Source organism: Papio anubis, chromosome 1 (genome assembly GCF_008728515.1).
Source record: "Papio anubis isolate 15944 chromosome 1, Panubis1.0, whole genome shotgun sequence".
Classification (NCBI taxonomy): domain Eukaryota; kingdom Metazoa; phylum Chordata; class Mammalia; order Primates; family Cercopithecidae; genus Papio; species Papio anubis.
The window spans coordinates 118,579,498-118,597,040 of NC_044976.1; the positions used below are offsets into that span (position 1 = coordinate 118,579,498).

Genomic DNA, 17,543 nt, shown 5'->3' on the forward strand with positions numbered 1-17,543 from the left:
TTTTAGGTTCAAGTTTTACCACTTAGACTCTTTATTAGTGTGTTAAATTGGCAGCCCTTATTTTAACTATAAAATATTTTCTAAATTAAATAAAATCTAAAATACCTGAATAAACATTCATTGTCCAAAATTCAAATGATACACAGTATATAGAATAAAAAGTAAATGTCCTTGCATAGCCCCACCACAGGTAACCAGTTCAACTGCAAACTCTTGACCACAAGATAATAATGATAAGGACCAAGAAGTGCAAAATTTATTATCACATAATTTTTCTAAGTTTTATTTTTAAATTTTTATTTTCTATATACCAGTGATCTTTTCGTTGGGAACACCTTATTTCATAATACCAAATGCTCATATAGGGACTAATTCTAGTACAACAGCTTATATCGACTTTGAGATACATTTTTGAACTATTTTCTCTGGAAGTGAACAGACTGCCATCTTCACATTTTCTGATTGCTGAGTGGTTTATTCCTATCTGTTTTTGGAAGTCTAGATATGTATAGTTTTCTCAGTATATTGATCTTTACTTATAGCAAACATATTCTTCAATGGCAAATTGCCTTTTCACCATTTGTATTGACCTGTATGACTACACCAAGCTATCTGTATACTGTCATTAAAATTTGGAGACTATCAGTTAGATGCAAAATCCTTTTGAGGAACAGAGAATAACCCAAAGTATAATTCAGGGTTTGCTCTTGAAGAGCACTTTGTTTCATTCACATTTTCCTAATAGGAAAATGTGGCTTGCATTGACAGTAAAAAACGAGATCTGGATTACACTTAAGACTGGGTACGGCAAGGTAGTGTCCTGGCAGGCAGTCTGTCTTTCCATCAGTCAGGGTAAGTCCAGAAACTCTTTGCCTTTCTATAGATCACCATAGATTCCAAAGCACGTTGCTTAATTTCTTCCAACTTTGAAGCTCACATACCTAGAGGCAGGCAAAATGCAGCTGTAGTTTTACTGGAAACGCTTTTATATTCCTGGTTTTTGAGTCAGAATACACACAGTAGATGAAATTACATATGCAAAATTCTACAGCCTATGATATTAGGCCATTCTTGCATTGCTATAAATACTTGAGACCAGGTAATGTATCAAGAAAAGAGGTTTAATTGGCTCACAGTTCTGCCGGCTTTATAGGAAGCATGGTGCTGGTATCTGCTTGGCTTCTGGGGAGGCTTGAGGAAGGTTACAATCATGGTGGAAGGTGAAGCGGCCGCAAACAAGTCACGTGGCCAGAGCAGGAGCAAGATGGGGCGGTGGAGGCACCACACACTTTTAAATGACCAGATCTCAGAAAAACTCACTCACTATTGTAAGGGTAGCACAAACCCATAAGGGATCTGCCCCCCTGACCCAAACACCTCCCACCAGGCCCCACCTCCAACACTGGGGATTACAATTCAACATGAGATTTGGTGGGGCCATATATTCAAATCATATCGCCTACTAAGCCCAAAGCTCTAAGTACTGTCTTTCTCTCTTACAATAGAGCTACAAGATTTTGCTTTGGTGATTAAGAGAACAATACAATCTTATGTAGGCAGAGCCCCATAATGTTTTAAAGTGACTTAAAATATTCCAATTCATATTAAAATAATAGCCATTATTTAATTAGCTAAACATGGTTAAAGCATTTCCTCAAAATTATCTCATTTGGTCTTCAATATGAAGTTTGGGGGGCTTATTATGAACTCTCATAGATGGCATTTGGATGTCTTCAGGTTTAGGAGGATGGGCTCTGTCCTGGGGACGAGGTTCAGAAAAACTTAGACGTTGCTGGCCTTAGCTTACAAGGTCAAGTTAGTAAAAAAAAAAAAAAAAAAAAATTTAACATGATTAGAACTGAGAAATGGCCTGCTCTAGGGGACTGCAAGTGATTGCTGCGGTTGTTCCTCTTGTTCCGTGTCTGAATGCCTCTCAAGTCAGGAAGAGAATTCTTTATTAAAAATGGCCGGAGGGCGCGGTGGCTTAAGCCTGTAATCCCAGCACTTGGGGAGGCCCAGGCGGGCGGATCACGAGGTCAGAAGATCAAGACCATCCTAGCTAACACGGTGAAACCCCGTCTCTACTAAAAAAATATGAAAAATTAGCCGGGCGTGGTGGCGGGCGCCTGTAGTCCCAGCTGCTCGGGAGGCTGAGGCAGGAGAATGGCGTGAGCCCGGGAGGCGAAGGTTGCAGTGAGCCGAGATCGCGCCACTGCACTCAAAAAAAAAAAAAAAAAAAATGGCCGGAGGTACCTGCATCCCACCTAGTCAGGGCTCTAGCTTCCCTCCTCTTTGTGTGCAATCCAAGTTTTAGACCCAAGGGTGGAGGACCTACCACTGTACAGTGCTGAGTAAGACAGGGTTCTCACCGAAGTCAGTGAAGTTCCCAGTCCTTTCTGGCGCGAGCTACATTCCCAGACACTCCAGCTCTTGCCGAAAGGAGCTCCGTCTTTTGCGCTAGTGTTTGTCTACCCTCCGCTGCCCTAAAATAATGAATGACCTCTACCTGAGGGAAAGAGACTTCAGTGGCGGTAATCTACTCGCGGCTGGCTGCATCCTTGAAAAAGGACATTTCCCTTCTACTATCTTCAAGATCTTGGTTAACCAGATTCACATTGTATTTGCAGGACGCTTTCTCAGGTGACTGCTCAGTGCTCTTTTTTACCGAAAGTAGGGCAAAGTCCCCCAAGGGTGCTAACCCTCCCCCACCCACATCAAGGAAGAAACAGTCCTCTACTCTTTTCTGGACATTCCGGTTCAGAGTCGAGGTAAGGGTTGCACGGCCCCGCCCCACCCGCCCCTCCGTTACCAAGCCTTCCCCCGCCCGCCTCGCAGTCTCAGGGCCTTAGAACCCAGGCGGGGCGAGGCCGGGAGAGGTGCGGCTGCTGGCTGGAGGCGGCGGCGGCGCGCAGCGGTACCTAGCGGCGCTGCCCGGCTGGCAGCCGGAGGACGTGGCACTGTCCGAGGATCCAGGGGGAGGGGATTCGGCCTTCTCCTCCCCGCGAGGAGGAGCCTCGGGACATCCTGCAGAGGCGGGAGGATCCTTGAGGGCACTGGTGCGCCTTTCAGGTGAGCTCTTAGCAGATAAAAACGGCTGGCTGTAGTCCGCGCCAGTAGTGCTTTCTGCTCTGCACTCCCAGTGAGCCAGGTGCGCAACCGGAGTGGGGGCGAGGGGCGTGCTGGCCACCCCGCATGCGCAGAGCCGGGAGCCCGCTGACCGGACTACAGCTCCCAGAGGAGCCTTGTGGAAGCCGCAGACGTGGAGCCGCTGGCGCCATCTTGAAATCTGATCCTCAATCCCCGAGCCTTTGAGTCTGCGCGGCCGGCCGCTGCTGCTCCGGGAGCCCAGTCTGTTAAAAGGGTAGGACGTTGAGGACGCGGCGGCTGGCGGGAGAGACAGCTGGGGAGAGACATGGCAGGGTCGGAGCGCGGCCTGCGCCTCTGTCACTCAGCATCCTCTTAGACGTTTCCACGCCCGCCCCCTGCCCAAGGGGCGGGGCTGACGGCTGTGGTACCCGGAGCCGGCGCACGGGGTAGGGGTGCACCCCTGCAGAGGGGGGACCCCACTGGGCTGTGCCATGCTGACTGGAGACCACTGAGGCGGGAGACAGAGCGCGGCGAAGAGCCATTGAGTGGTCATCCAGTAGCCGCCGCCGCCGCCGCCGCCTCAGGAAGCTTGGCACCCGCTAGGAGGGAAGATGAAGGAGATTTGCAGGATCTGTGCCCGAGAGCTGTGTGGAAACCAGCGGCGCTGGATCTTCCACACAGCGTCCAAGCTCAACCTCCAGGTTCTGCTTTCGCACGTCCTGGGCAAGGATGTCCCCCGCGATGGCAAAGCCGAGTTCGCTTGCAGCAAGTGTGCTTTCATGCTTGATCGAATCTATCGATTCGACACGGTTATTGCCCGGATCGAAGCTCTTTCTATTGAGCGCTTGCAAAAGCTGCTACTGGAGAAGGATCGCCTCAAGTTCTGCATTGCCAGTATGTATCGGAAGAATAACGATGACTCTGGCCCGGAGGTCAAGGCGGGGAATGGGACGGTTGACATGTCCGTCTTACCCGATGCGAGATACTCTGCACTGCTCCAGGAGGACTTCGCCTTTTCGGGGTTTGAGTGCTGGGTGGAGAATGAGGATCAGATCCAGGAGCCACACAGTTGCCATGGTTCGGAAGGCCCTGGAAACCGACCCAGGAGATGCCGTGGTTGTGCAGCTTTGCGGGTTGCTGATTCTGACTATGAAGCCATTTGTAAGGTACCTCGAAAGGTGGCCAGAAGTATCTCCTGTGGCCCTTCTAGCAGGTGGTCGACCAGCATTTGCACTGAAGAACCAGCGTTGTCTGAGGTTGGGCCACCCGACTTAGCAAGCACAAAGGTACCCCCAGATGGAGAAAGCATGGAGGAAGAGACGCCGGGTTCCTCTGTGGAATCTTTGGATGCAAGCGTCCACGCTAGCCCTCCACAACAGAAAGATGAGGAGACTGAGAGAAGTGCAAAGGAACTTGGAAAGTGTGACTGTTGTTCAGATGATCAGGCTCCGCCGCATGGGTGTAATCACAAGCTGGAGTTAGCTCTTAGCATGATTAAAGGTCTTGATTATAAGCCCATCCAGAGCCCTCGAGGGAGCAGGCTTCCGATTCCAGTGAAATCCAGCCCACCTGGAGCCAAGCCTGGCCATAGCATGACAGATGGAGTTAGTTCCGGGTTCCTTAACAGGTCTTTGAAACCCCTTTACAAGACACCTGTGAGTTACCCCTTGGAGCTTTCAGACCTGCAGGAGCTGTGGGATGATCTCTGTGAAGATTATTTGCCGCTCCGGGTCCAGGTATACAAAACGGCTACACAGTGCCTTTCTGATTATAGCTAGCTGGCCTCTGGCTTCACATGATTTCGGTCTAGGTGGAGGTTAGTAATATTCTAGACTTGAGAAAATTAGTCATGAGCCCATTTTTGCTGCACCTTTTCTGTGTCTCATTTAGTAAACGTGATTCGTACTCAGATAATTTGCTTTTCACAGTCTTTGTAAAATCTGTTGGCCTTCCCATTATCAAAATTGTATACCTTTTAAAAGAAAAAGGTAAAGATTCCCACTTCACTTTTATCCTGTAAAAAGAAGACATTTAATCTCATTTCTGGCACTAGAACTTTTCCTCTTATCTCCTTTTCTTTCTTTTTTTTTTTTTTTTTTTAACAACTTTTAAAATTTGTTCTTGTTTTCAGATTTATAGACGTTTCCTCCCAATGGCTTTCTGTAAGGCAGTTAGTTCTCTAGTTAGTTCTTCCCAGAGCATTGAAGCTTTCATCCGCAAAATGCCTGTAAATGATTAGAGCATAAGGTAAAAGGTTTGGGGGAAACCTATTAATCCACCAGTAAAGTATTATAACATCTGGACAATATTTATTATAATGAATAGTTCATTTGAGGATTAGTGATGACTCATTCATAAAAGAGACAGGAATTCAAGTATTCAAGTACAGTATTGTCACTCAAAACGTTAAGGCATAAACTGTTCACAGCCAGAACTCTGCTGAGTTCTACTGGAAGATATTTGATATTAAGAAAGGATTAACCCATTATTGGATCAGAGGAGAGTTTCATTCATTATAGTCTTGACTTCTTAATGACTAGAGGATGGCAGTTGCTTAATTTGAACCATTCATGTCTGCCCAATTGATTCTATACCAACCTTTTAAATTCAGCTATGGTAGTTTGTTTCTATAGCAACAGTAAATGCTAGGTTCAGTTAACTTTGTGAAACATACTGGCATGTTCCACTTGATACAACTTATTTAGCGATACTGTCACAAAGGTAGATGTGATCTAGAAGGCATTTTTAGAAAGCCTGCTACTGGTCAACATCATTCCAGAAATTTAGAGCTTGATAAGTAACATTGTTGATGGTCACATGAAACTTTTGGAAAGTAGTTCTGTGGTATGTATACTTTCTTTCACAATAAGAACCTAAGCAGAAAACAGGAAAAAAGTTTTTAAATTTACACAAAATTATGAGTAGCAGCATAGATGAGAAACAGCAGAGATGAAAGTGTCATGAAAGGTAAAAAGTCAGTGCGTTTTCATTTGTATAAAATGTATGTACTTCTTTTCTTTTGCTTTTCCTTTCAGTGGAGCCTCAGCTGAATTTGGGCTTTACAGTATTTCTGGACCAGACATAGGTGTCACAAATTAAACATGGTGTTTTCTTATTAGGGTCTAAAATTAGTTGGGCCAGGATGAATGGGAAATAAATTCGTCCCCCCAACCCGCCACCAAATATGGCCAATATTGTAGAACATTACATAAAGACTGAGAAAATAACAGCCAAAACAAGGTCTTTTTTCTCCATATTTAAATAAAATACTCTATTTTGGTGACCGGATTTTGGAGTTGAGAAGAATTTTAAAGATCATCTTCAGGCAGTCCCTCAATTTGGAGATATGGAAAGAAAGTTCATTCTTTAACTAACTTAGCCCATGCAGAGACAAAGGTTTCTGACCATTCTCAGGCAAGACACTTTAATTCTATACATTAAACCCCATTGTCTGAAGTATATAAATTTAAGTAAGTACTTTTTTAAAACCAGGAGCCCTCTTTCTCTAACCTAAGGATGCTTGGGGGATTTTTTAGAGATTACGTGAAAAAAATTGTCATCTGAATGAACATATATAAACTATGGTAACTGTATCTTTAGGTCAAGTCCCTTTACTTCACTAAATTTGGACATTAGAGCTTTAAAATAGTAGCATATGACCTTTCTACTGTGACCTAACTTACATTCTTACATTGTTTACTGTTTCTAGAAAAACAAAAATTGGGAGGGAGAAAATGTCATTCAGTTTCAAGAAATGTGGCATTTAATTATTATACCATTTTCTCTAATAATTTGAGATGTCAGGGAAAATAGATGAATTGGGCCCAACCTGTTTGTAAATAAAATGGGCAGCATATCTATTGTTTAAATCTGGTTACTTTTAAGCTCCTTAAGAGCCTTATGACAAAACCAGTGCTAGATAGGACAATGGCAGACTGGTTTTTGTCTATTTCTCTGAACAAATGTGGAAAGAATAGAAACAATGTAATTTTTTTTTTTGGTAGTTCTCCTTTTAGCTTGTGAAAACACGAAACCATGAAAGAAAAAAATGTTTCCTTTAGTTCAGTTCTGCCACAAATATGGAGAAAACCTTTTATCTTAAAGAGCAAGATTTTCTGTAAGGTCATTTGGATTCCTTTGTTTAATCTTCCACTTACCATACTGTATGCACTATTAAATATTGACATCAGAATTCCTCCTGATTGCTTTTCATCTTTCTTTTTTTCTTTCCTTCTTTCCCTCTCTTTTTCTTTGTTCCTTTCTTATTTATTAAAGAAAACTAACAGTGTAGTTCTGCTTACTGATATTCTGATATTACACAAAGTAATTTATTTCCCTTCTACAGAATTTATGTATGACAACCTAAAGCTATTCAGATAGCTAAAGAAAGGTTTGAAGCCTTATTCTAGCTGGTAATTCCCTTCTTTATTGTCTGGCCCTGAACTAGAAAAGCTATGATGGAAGGGGTGTGGTCCCTTAGTAAACAGCAATGAGCTCTGGCCCATGTGCAATTTCCCTTTCTATCTAAAGTCAAAGAACAGGAGATCTTTGCTTTAAACCTTGCAATGCCAAGGTCTGCTCCTTTGTGACTATGGTAAATTTATCGCACTCATATTTTAGTTATAGGAAGTGGATCAGGACCTTTGGAAGATGTTGGCATTAGATGCTGGTAAAAGATTAGGCCTTTAATTTGATGGTAGTCGATGATTCTTGTCTGTCTCCTAGTATTAACAATAGGATTGACAATTATAGCAGTTTGAGATCTATAACTCACTACTGTGAGGACTAGAAAGTGCCAAGAAAAATGCTATCAACACAAAAAGTCTAAACACTGCCCTTAGCCTAAAAGTCTCATATTGTGCAACACTACACCTGGAAGCAGTTCTCTTTTCTGATACTGGAAAACCTTTGTCCTAATTCTGAGTGAAAAGTGACTTAATTTAAAATATATTAACATTTCCACATGATTTTAGTACCTGAGTGTCTAGAGAGTAACACTGATTCTACCAAATCAGGTATTACTTATTTCATGAGCTACACTATCATTGTAGGAGTGACTGTTTTATGTACTTGATACTTCACAAGAATTCATTAAGTTGTTGGCTTAGTGGTACTTGCTAAGTGCTCTTTCGGCGACTTATCTGCAAGGACATTTTTCTGAGATGTAAAATAGTAAATTATTACAAATAAAGAAGAAACAAATATCTTCCAACTTTTAGGTGAGTACATTATTTATAGAAAAAGAGGTTTCTTATGATTATTCATGTCAAGATTGATTCATGTGAGATTCAGATTCATGTATTTTCCTGTGGCATTCTTTGGCTTTAAAGTTGCTTTTCGAATATATGTTACATACAGTCGTATTTCTAAGAGAGCCACTGAAGGCCCGTTTTCGTTTGTTTTTATTGTTCTTATTCATTCATTAAACAAAAACTTTTGATCTCTGCAGTATTCCCAGCATTATGGTAGGCAATGGGTTTATAGAAATGAGAGATACATTCCCAACCTGAGTGGGAATCCAGTTCAGTTTAATTGGATCTTTTTCCTGATTTCCCAGGAAACCTTGGACTAATTACTTCTCTAAGTTTCCATTTCCTTGTATGTAAAATAGGATCGGATCAGATGGTTAGTTTATAAAGTTTCTAAGATTGTTTGGTTTTAAGTAAATAAATATGATCACCTTCCTTGCCATGTTAAACTTGAAGCTCTTTTCTTTAATTCTGCCTGTTGTAGTTTGAATTTCAAAATATCTTACTGTAGATGTTATTGTTGTTTTACACTGAAGAAGTAAGAAGCCAAATTTTATAAAGGTGGTTTTATCATTAAGTAAATGGTACATTTATTTATTAGTTAGAATCGTTGTCAATATCTATTAATGTGGTTACTTTGCCCATGGTGTGACACAGTTCATGTTGCCTCAGGTGAAGGCTTCCTGTTATACCCCCAACAACAAATATCTCAAATAATTTTTCCAGAAGTCGTTATCCTTGCTGCTTTTTTCCCTCTCCCTCTATCCAGTCCACCAGCAAGTCCTGTTAGGTATACTTTCAAAACATATCCATATCTATCCATTTATTTCCCCCTCCCTTACTAAGCACCAGAACCCAAGCTACTATAGTCTTTCACCTGCACTACCGCAGCAGCCTCCCACCTGGTCTCTCTGCTTCTATTGGTGCTCCCCAATAATTCATTCACCACAGCGTGATCTTTTCAAAACTTATGTGTGATTACCTGTTAAAGAACTGCGGTCTATTCTCATTTCAGTTAAAATGAAATCCAGTTCCTTAACCCCGTTGTCTGAAGCTGGATGTGACCTGGTGCCTGCCTGCCTCTCCACCTCATTGAGTGTCCCTATCCCCTTTGCCCACTATGCTCTAGCCCTGGGCTATCCAGTAAGCTAGCCACTAGTCTCAGGAGCTGTTGAACCCTTGAAATGTGGCTAGTCCAAATTGAGATGGGCTGTGAGTATAAAATATGCCTTGAATTTCAGACTTAGGAAAAATCATGTAAAGTGTCTCAATAATTTTATATTGTTTACATGTTTATGATAACATTTGGATATTTTGGGTAAAAATATTTTGTTAAAATTAAGTTTCCCTATTTATTTTGTACTTTGTTCATTGAAGCTACTAGAAAATTAAAAATTACATACAGGACTCACATTATATTTCTGTTAGAGAGTGCTACTCTAGCCACAGAGGCCTTTCTCTTTTCCAGGCTCATATTCCATTAGCTGTTCTTTCTGCCTGGATTGTTCTGCCTATCTTTGCAGGACTGATTCTTTTTCTTTCAGATCTCTACTTAATGCTGCCTCATAAAGACCTTTCTCTGATCAAGCAATTTAGAGTAATTTAACCACCCACTCTGTATTATGCTTTCCTATTTTGCCACGTAGGGCTTGTCCATAATATTTTTTGCATTTCCTTGTTTGTTTATCATGTACTCCCCCCTCCAACCCCTGCAAAATATAAGTTTCAAGAGCACAGGGACTTTGTCTTGCATGATATATCTTCAGGACAGTGCCTAGCACATAGTTAGTGTGCAACAGATACATGTTATGTCAGCATTGCATTCCTCATAGTGCCTCACATGGTGCTTTGCTTATTATAGCATTTAGTAGGTGTTAGAAAAGTTGATAAATAGCACTGGAGGAATAGAAAAGATTTTTCTTCTGAAATCTTTATGTTTCCAGTCAGTTGCTAGCAGGAAGGGATTTAAGGTAAGCTGTAACTCCACTGCCTTGAAGGTGGTAATCAAGTCTGAAAATGTGAGCGAAAGAAAGAATGAATAGCAGTTGTCTTTTTTCCCTTAATGAATTTATATTCCTAATTGGAATGGAAGAGGGTATGGAGGCGGGAAGATTAAATGTAATTGCCGCAGTAAATTTGTAAAGTTTTATTTTAACATCCTTAGCTTGTAATGATTACCAAGAATGGTTCAATAAGTTTATCTTATTGTCCCATATACAAATTGTCCCATATGTAAATCATACTTTTTTTCTCCTGAATCTTTTAAGTGAATCGATATTCCTATAAAATATGTCTCCTTCCCAGTTCACTATGGATTATTTATCTGGGCTTATGCTATAAATCTGCCTTTAAGTAGGCACATCTATTTTAAATTTAGTTTATTCTCTTTTTATTTTGAAATAATTTCAAATGTACAGAGACGTTGTAAGAGAAATACCAAGAACTCCCATATATCCCTTACCCAGATTTACCAGTTGCGAATATTTTGTCACATTTGCTTTATAAACTCTCCCACTCTCTGTATTTGCACAGTATTTTTTTAAAATTCTTGAACCATTTGAGAATTAGTTGTAGATAGTATACTCCTTTACCCTAAATACTTCAGCATTATTTCCTAAGGACAAGGACATCTCTTATATAATTACAGTACAATTATCAAATTTAGAAAATTAGACATTGATAAAATACTGTTATCTAATATATAGTCCATATCAAAATCTGCCAATTTTTTCCAATCATGTGAAACAAGCATGTCGTAAGAAAGGTAGCTGAAATGTAACTTCTCTCAGGAGTAGTATAAGTTTGAAAAAGATGAGCCTTTTCAACTCCTTGATTAAAAATAGAATAAAGCAAATATTTGGTCATTGTGATCATCTCCTTTATGACATCCTCCCCTTCTCATTGAACTCTGAATTACTTGCTTTCGGTGAATAAACATGTAGTGTTTGTGTGAATTGGTAGGGAAAAGTTGAAAGGGAAGCTGGGAAGCATAGTACAAATGGGGGTGAATCAGTGTTCTTAATAAGGAACAGGCCTGTCTTTAGGAATTCATACTGATAATTTATGCAACAAATCTGATTCTCTAAATCTCTGGCAAAAGGTGCAACAGATATTTTTGAAGATAGAAATAAAATTTTGTTGGCCGTGTTTAACTCACCTTACTTGTTTTGCTGTTTCTTCCTAGCCCATGACTGAAGAGTTACTCAAACAACAAAAGCTGAATTCACATGAGACCACTATAACTCAGCAGTCTGTATCTGATTCCCACTTGGCAGAACTCCAGGAAAAAATCCAGCAAACAGAGGCCACCAATAAGGTATGATTAGTACTATCCCCTAGGAGATGACAGGGTTTTCCTGAGGATGTGACTGGCTCTAGCCTGAGTCTGTCAACCTGTGTAGGACTTGGGAGATGGATACTGTGTACTCCGTGTGCTCTAGGGAATATTTCATGTAAAAGTGTAGTTCTTCCCTTTATTCTTATCAAGATTTTAGCTTGTTCTGTACAGATCATAATTTCTGGTGCTTTTCAGGTGTGTAATTAAAACTTGCATGCAGGCCAGTGCAGTGACTCACGCCTGTAATACCAGTGCTTTGGGAGGCCAAAGCAGGCGGATCACAAGATTGGGAGTTCGAGACCCGCCTGGCCAACATGGTGAAACCCTGTCTTTACTAAAAAATACAAAAAACTAGCCAGGCGTTGTGGCAGACGCCTGTAATCCCAGCTACTTGGGAGGCTGAAGCAGGAGAATCGCTTGAACCCAGGAGGTGGAGGTTGCAGTGAGCCACGACCACGCCACTGCACTCGGGCCTGGGCAACAGGGAGAGACTCTGTCTCAAAAAAAAAAACTTACATGCAATCTTTCACTGTAAAAGGCACTGAGATAGGAGGTCTGTGTTTTTTATTTTAGCTTAACTTGTTACTACTTTCTAGCCCATGAATTTTAATGTCTGGCTTAGAAGAAAATTGCTACAATTTGGGATGCTGAACTTGTGGCCTCCGTGCCCCTATAGTGCCCTCTCCTATGCTAGATAGCAGAAGTTCTTTGGTCCTTGTATAAGGGATCCATACTAGGAACCACTTGCCTACCTGGTCCATGTGGACAAGTTCCTAGTATGGCTGCCATCATAGAGAGATCACAGCGCATGAAGATTGAGACAATTTAGTACTGAAGGAAGTATTTCATTTCTCCTGCTACTATTCGTTGCTGGTTGACTTACCACTTTAATGGTTACTATATGTGGGAAAAATAACAAGGTAATATCCCCTAAGAAATTATTTAAATCCAAGATTTGAGGAAAGGCTTTATTCATTTGAGGCTAAAAGACATCATTGACCTAAAAAACTGTTTTTCTTTGCTGAATTCAGATTCTTCAAGAGAAACTTAATGAAATGAGCTATGAACTAAAGTGTGCTCAGGAGTCGTCTCAAAAGCAAGATGGTACAATTCAGAACCTCAAGGAAACTCTGAAGAGCAGGGAAAGTGAGGTAAAATACTTAGCTATCAAGGACCTGTGTGGAAACAATTGGTCCCTTCAAAGTAGACAAGTATTTTATATTTTGTCAAAATGCATATTGTCAGACTAACAGATCTTAGCCTGGAGAAATTGTAGCTTAACCTCGATTGATATTTTGGAATAGTCACATTACTAAAATCTGTACAGGTGAGATAATGGAATTTATAATTAGTTTACTAACATGTTTGATATTCCCTCTCTCATTTTCAGACTGAGGAGTTGTACCAGGTGATTGAAGGTCAAAATGACACAATGGCAAAGCTTCGAGAAATGCTGCACCAAAGCCAGCTTGGACAACTTCACGTATGTGAGGGTCACATAGGACAGGAGAGACTTCAGTTGGGGATGTGCCATTTTGGTTGCAGTCTTGATTTTATTTTCAGTCTTCGTGGGAGCTCAGTGCTTGCCCTGCTTGTGATTGTGATTTCTACTCTCTTTTCAGAGCTCAGAGGGTACTTCCCCAGCTCAGCAACAGGTGGCTCTGCTTGATCTTCAGAGTGCTTTATTCTGCAGCCAGCTGGAAATACAGAAGCTCCAGAGGGTGGTACGACAGAAAGAGCGCCAACTGGCTGATGCCAAACAATGTGTGCAATTTGTAGAGGCTGCAGCACATGAGAGTGAACAGCAGAAAGAGGCTTCTTGGAAACATAACCAGGTAAATCATTAACTATTTTATTGCCCTAAATGCTGACTTTGCCCTGATAATAACTTTTTAGCAGGATAGTTTGTGTTGAACCCTTGAGTCAGTTGCATAATCTAAGTATTTCAGTTCGACACTTGCTGCCCTTGTACCATATGCTAGTTAGAGTAGTCCCCCTTTATCCACAGTTTCACCTTCCATGGTTTCAGTTGTCTGGGGTCAACCACAGACAAAAAGCATTAAGATATTTCAAGAGAGACCACATTCACGTAACTTTTTTTTTTGAGACAGAATCTCACTCTGTCGCCCAGGCTGGAGTGCAGTGGCGTGATCTCTGCTCACTGCAAGCTCCGCCTCCTGGGTTCATGCCATTCTCCCACTTCAGCCTCCCGAGTAGCTGGGACTACAGGCGCCTGCCACCACGCCCGGCTAATTTTGTTTTTGTATTTTTAGTAGAGACGGGTTTTCATCATGTTAGTCAGGATGGTCTCGATCTCCTGACCTCGTGATCTGCCTGCCTTGGCCTCCCTCACGTAACTTTTGTTACAGCATGTTGTTGTAATTCTTCTATTTTATTGTTATTCTTAATCTGTTAGTATGTCTAATTTGTAAGTAAACCTTTATCATAGTTATCTATGTACAGGAAAAAACAGTTATACACAGGCTTCAGTGCTATCTGGTTTCCGGCATCCACTGGGCGTCCTAGAATGTATCCCCTGTGGGTTGAGGGGTGATTACCATATTGAGTTGTGCCCTGGAAATACAAGGATGAATAGCACAGGCTCCTTTCTTTTAAGTTACTTATAGTTCAGTAAGAGAGACAGTCGCATAAGCTGAGTTTCAGAGTGGTAAATTCTGAAGGGGATGTATATATGGAGTCCTACAGGAATATCTAGGAAAGGAGTCAAGGAAAAGGAATCAAGGAAAGCTTCATGAAGGAGGAGACATCTGAGGTTATTCTTGAAGGATGGTTAAAACCAGTCAGAAAAGTGGGGAAGAATCACTAAGGTCAGAGGAATGACATGCATAATAATCAGCCCTGTCTTTTATTTTTTATTTTTGAATAATAAAATATACAATTCTTTTCTTTCTTTTTTTTTTTTTTTTTTTGAGACAGAGTCTCACTCTGTCACCCAGGCTGGAGTGCAGTGGTACTATCTTGGCTCACTGCAAGCTCCACCTCCCGGGTTCACGCCATTCTCCTGCCTCCGCCTTCTGAGTAGCTGGGACTACAGGCACCTGCCACCACACCCAGCTAATTTTTTTTTGAATTTTTAGTAGAGATGGGATTTCACCGTGTTAGCCAGGATGGTCGTGATCTCCTGACCTTGTGATCCACCTGCCTCGGCTTCCCAAAGTGTTGGGATTACAGGCGTGACCCACCAGGCCCGGCCTTTTTTTTTTTTTTTTTTTTTTGAGACAGAGTTTCACTCTTGTTGCCCAAGCTGGAGTGCAATGGTGCAATCTTGGCTCACCACAACCTCCACCTCCCGGGTTCAAGCGATTCTCCTGCCTCAGCCTCCCAGTAGCTGGGATTACAGGTATGCACCACCATGCCTGGCTAATTTTATATTTTTAATAGAGACAGGGTTTCTCCATGTTGGTCAGGCTGGTCTCAAACTCCCAACCTCAGGTGATCTGCCCACCTTGGCCTCCCAAAGTGCTGAGATTACAGGCATAAGCCACCACGCTGGGCCAAAATACACAATTCTTAAATGGTTCCTTTATCTTGTTAGCTTAGAGCGTATATGTTTAAGATTTAAAAGATTTTTTTTTTCGTGGTCTCTTTTCTTAAGCTCTTTAACACTCAGGTTTAAAAGTGTAATTTTTGAAGGATCTCCCTGGTTTAGTGGTTTGGAGATTAAATATTAGCCCTGAATTTCCTTTTGAAATATTAAAATTTCGGCCGGGCACAGTGGCTCACACCTGTAATCCCAGTACTTTGGGAGGCCGAGGCCAGTGGATCATGAGGTCAGGAGTTCAAGACCAGCCTGACCAAGATGGTGAAACCCCATCTCTAGTAAAATTACAAAAATTAGCCAGGCGTGGTGGCGGGCATCTGTAATCCCAGCTACTCGGGAGACTGAGGCAGAGAAATGCTTGAATCTGGAAGCCGGAGGTTGCAGTGAGCCGAGATTGTACCACTGTACTTCAGCATGGGCGACAGAGTGAGACTCCATTTCAAAAAAAAAAATTAAAATTTCAGATGTCTGGGCAGGGTCGGGGAGTGGTGGAGGATGGGGGTAGAAATAATTCTTAACTTTTTGTTATTTAGCTAAAGGAAACATTTTCCCAAGATTTGTTTGGTTGATGAGAATATGTATTTTGAGAGCTCTCTAAAGTAACAGATGATTTAAAGATTACTGACTTTCTTATCAGAAAGATAAATATGGCAAGCTAAGAAAGAAGAGTGATGGTCTCTATGAGATCTTTAGAAAAAAGGATGATAGGAATAGTTTATCCTTGAGCTTACTGTAAATAATCCAGGTTTACCATAGGACAGATTCTCATTTAATGGTTCTACACATGTATCCTTTTTAAGCCAAAAAATAAGTATTGAACTATAATTATCAAGCTTACGTCCTACCCATTCACAACTTTTACAATTTTCCATATCCCATTCAATTCATGTATAATACTTCTATAGCAGTTTTAATAACGGCATCCTCTACTGCTCTTTCAGTTTATACACCTTGAAAATTTTAAGGCCTCTATATATAACCATGTGACAATTTTAGATCTCTTAATATGTTTAATTCAGGAATTGCGGAAAGCCTTGCAGCAGCTACAAGAAGAATTGCAGAACAAGGGCCAACAGCTTCGTGCCCGGGAGGCTGAAAAATACAATGAGATTCGAACCCAGGAACAAAACATCCAGCACCTAAACCATAGTCTGAGTCACAAGGAGCAATTGCTTCAGGTGAGTTTACATGATTTCAATGAAAACTGGGCTCATAGAACTCTGAAATTTGTTTATATAAATTTAAGATATTATTCCACCTGTGTTGAGTCCCTGCTATAAGGAAAACATTGAGAGGTGGGAATCAAGAGGATTTAAAATAAATAGAAAGTATAATTTGTGAATTAAGATGCTTACTAACAAGTGTAAGAAACAGTACATATAGCCCTGATTTAAGCAGTCTTTTATGAAGTCTTTTATAAAGACTTAATATTCAGAAAATAGTTATTAAGCACCTCTGTGAGTCACACACTTTTCTGGGCGTTGGGAAGACAAAAGATTTGGCTACTGCTCTCAGTTTAATAGATGAAGACAAACTACAGAAACTTCCAGAGTCATTTTGATGATGGAATGAAAGTTTGAGGGGAAAATGGAGCATTAAGAAGAGACTGATCTGTTCTGCCACCTACTCTAAGCTTCAGTCACATTGAATCCACTACATTTCACTGAATGTACAATTTTTTCATTGTATGCGTAGTGTGCATATTTTTTTTCTCTAGCATACAGTCCTCTCCCTTCTTCACTTAGGAAATCCTAGTCCTTTAATTAAGACTCACCGCAAATGTTACCTCCTCTGTGAGGTCTTTACTGACACCTGCAGGCAGAGTTAGGCAGTGCATCCTGTGTTCCCCTGGTAGCTAGCCTAGGATGCAGAACAGTTAATTCTATGTGTTGTGTCTGTTGTATGTTGCAGAATAGTTTACAATTTATATGTCTGTTATCTCTGCTAAATTTGTTACTTTTGAGGAGAGTGATCACATCTTGTTTTTTTTTTATCCTGAATAACAAATTACTTGGTAGTTTAGTTAATATTGGATAAAAGAATAAAAGAAACGATTTTTTGGTCTCAGGAATTTCGGGAGCTCCTACAATATCGAGATAACTCAGACAAAACCCTTGAAGCAAATGAAATGTTGCTTGAGAAACTTCGCCAGCGCATACATGATAAAGCTGTTGCTCTGGAGGTATGTATCACCATTTTGCCCACTATGCGATGGATTATTCTATCTACATAGGTATTATAGAAATTTGTGTTTACTTACATTTGCTGCTCTGGGATTTGGTTTTCTAGTCTGCCATCTTGTGGAATA

At 41.0% G+C, this 17,543-nt stretch overlaps 1 protein-coding gene across 1 annotated transcript in view; it reads left to right on the forward strand.

Moving 5' to 3' along the window:
* The window catches only part of PDE4DIP (phosphodiesterase 4D interacting protein), a 212,922-nt gene that overhangs the window by 137,926 nt on the left and 57,453 nt on the right, over nucleotides 1-17,543 (forward strand). The window contains 6 exon segments of the mRNA XM_031656711.1: nucleotides 11,521-11,652; nucleotides 12,705-12,824; nucleotides 13,064-13,156; nucleotides 13,296-13,508; nucleotides 16,255-16,413; nucleotides 17,304-17,417. Coding sequence (XP_031512571.1) covers nucleotides 11,521-11,652; nucleotides 12,705-12,824; nucleotides 13,064-13,156; nucleotides 13,296-13,508; nucleotides 16,255-16,413; nucleotides 17,304-17,417 — 831 coding nt within the window.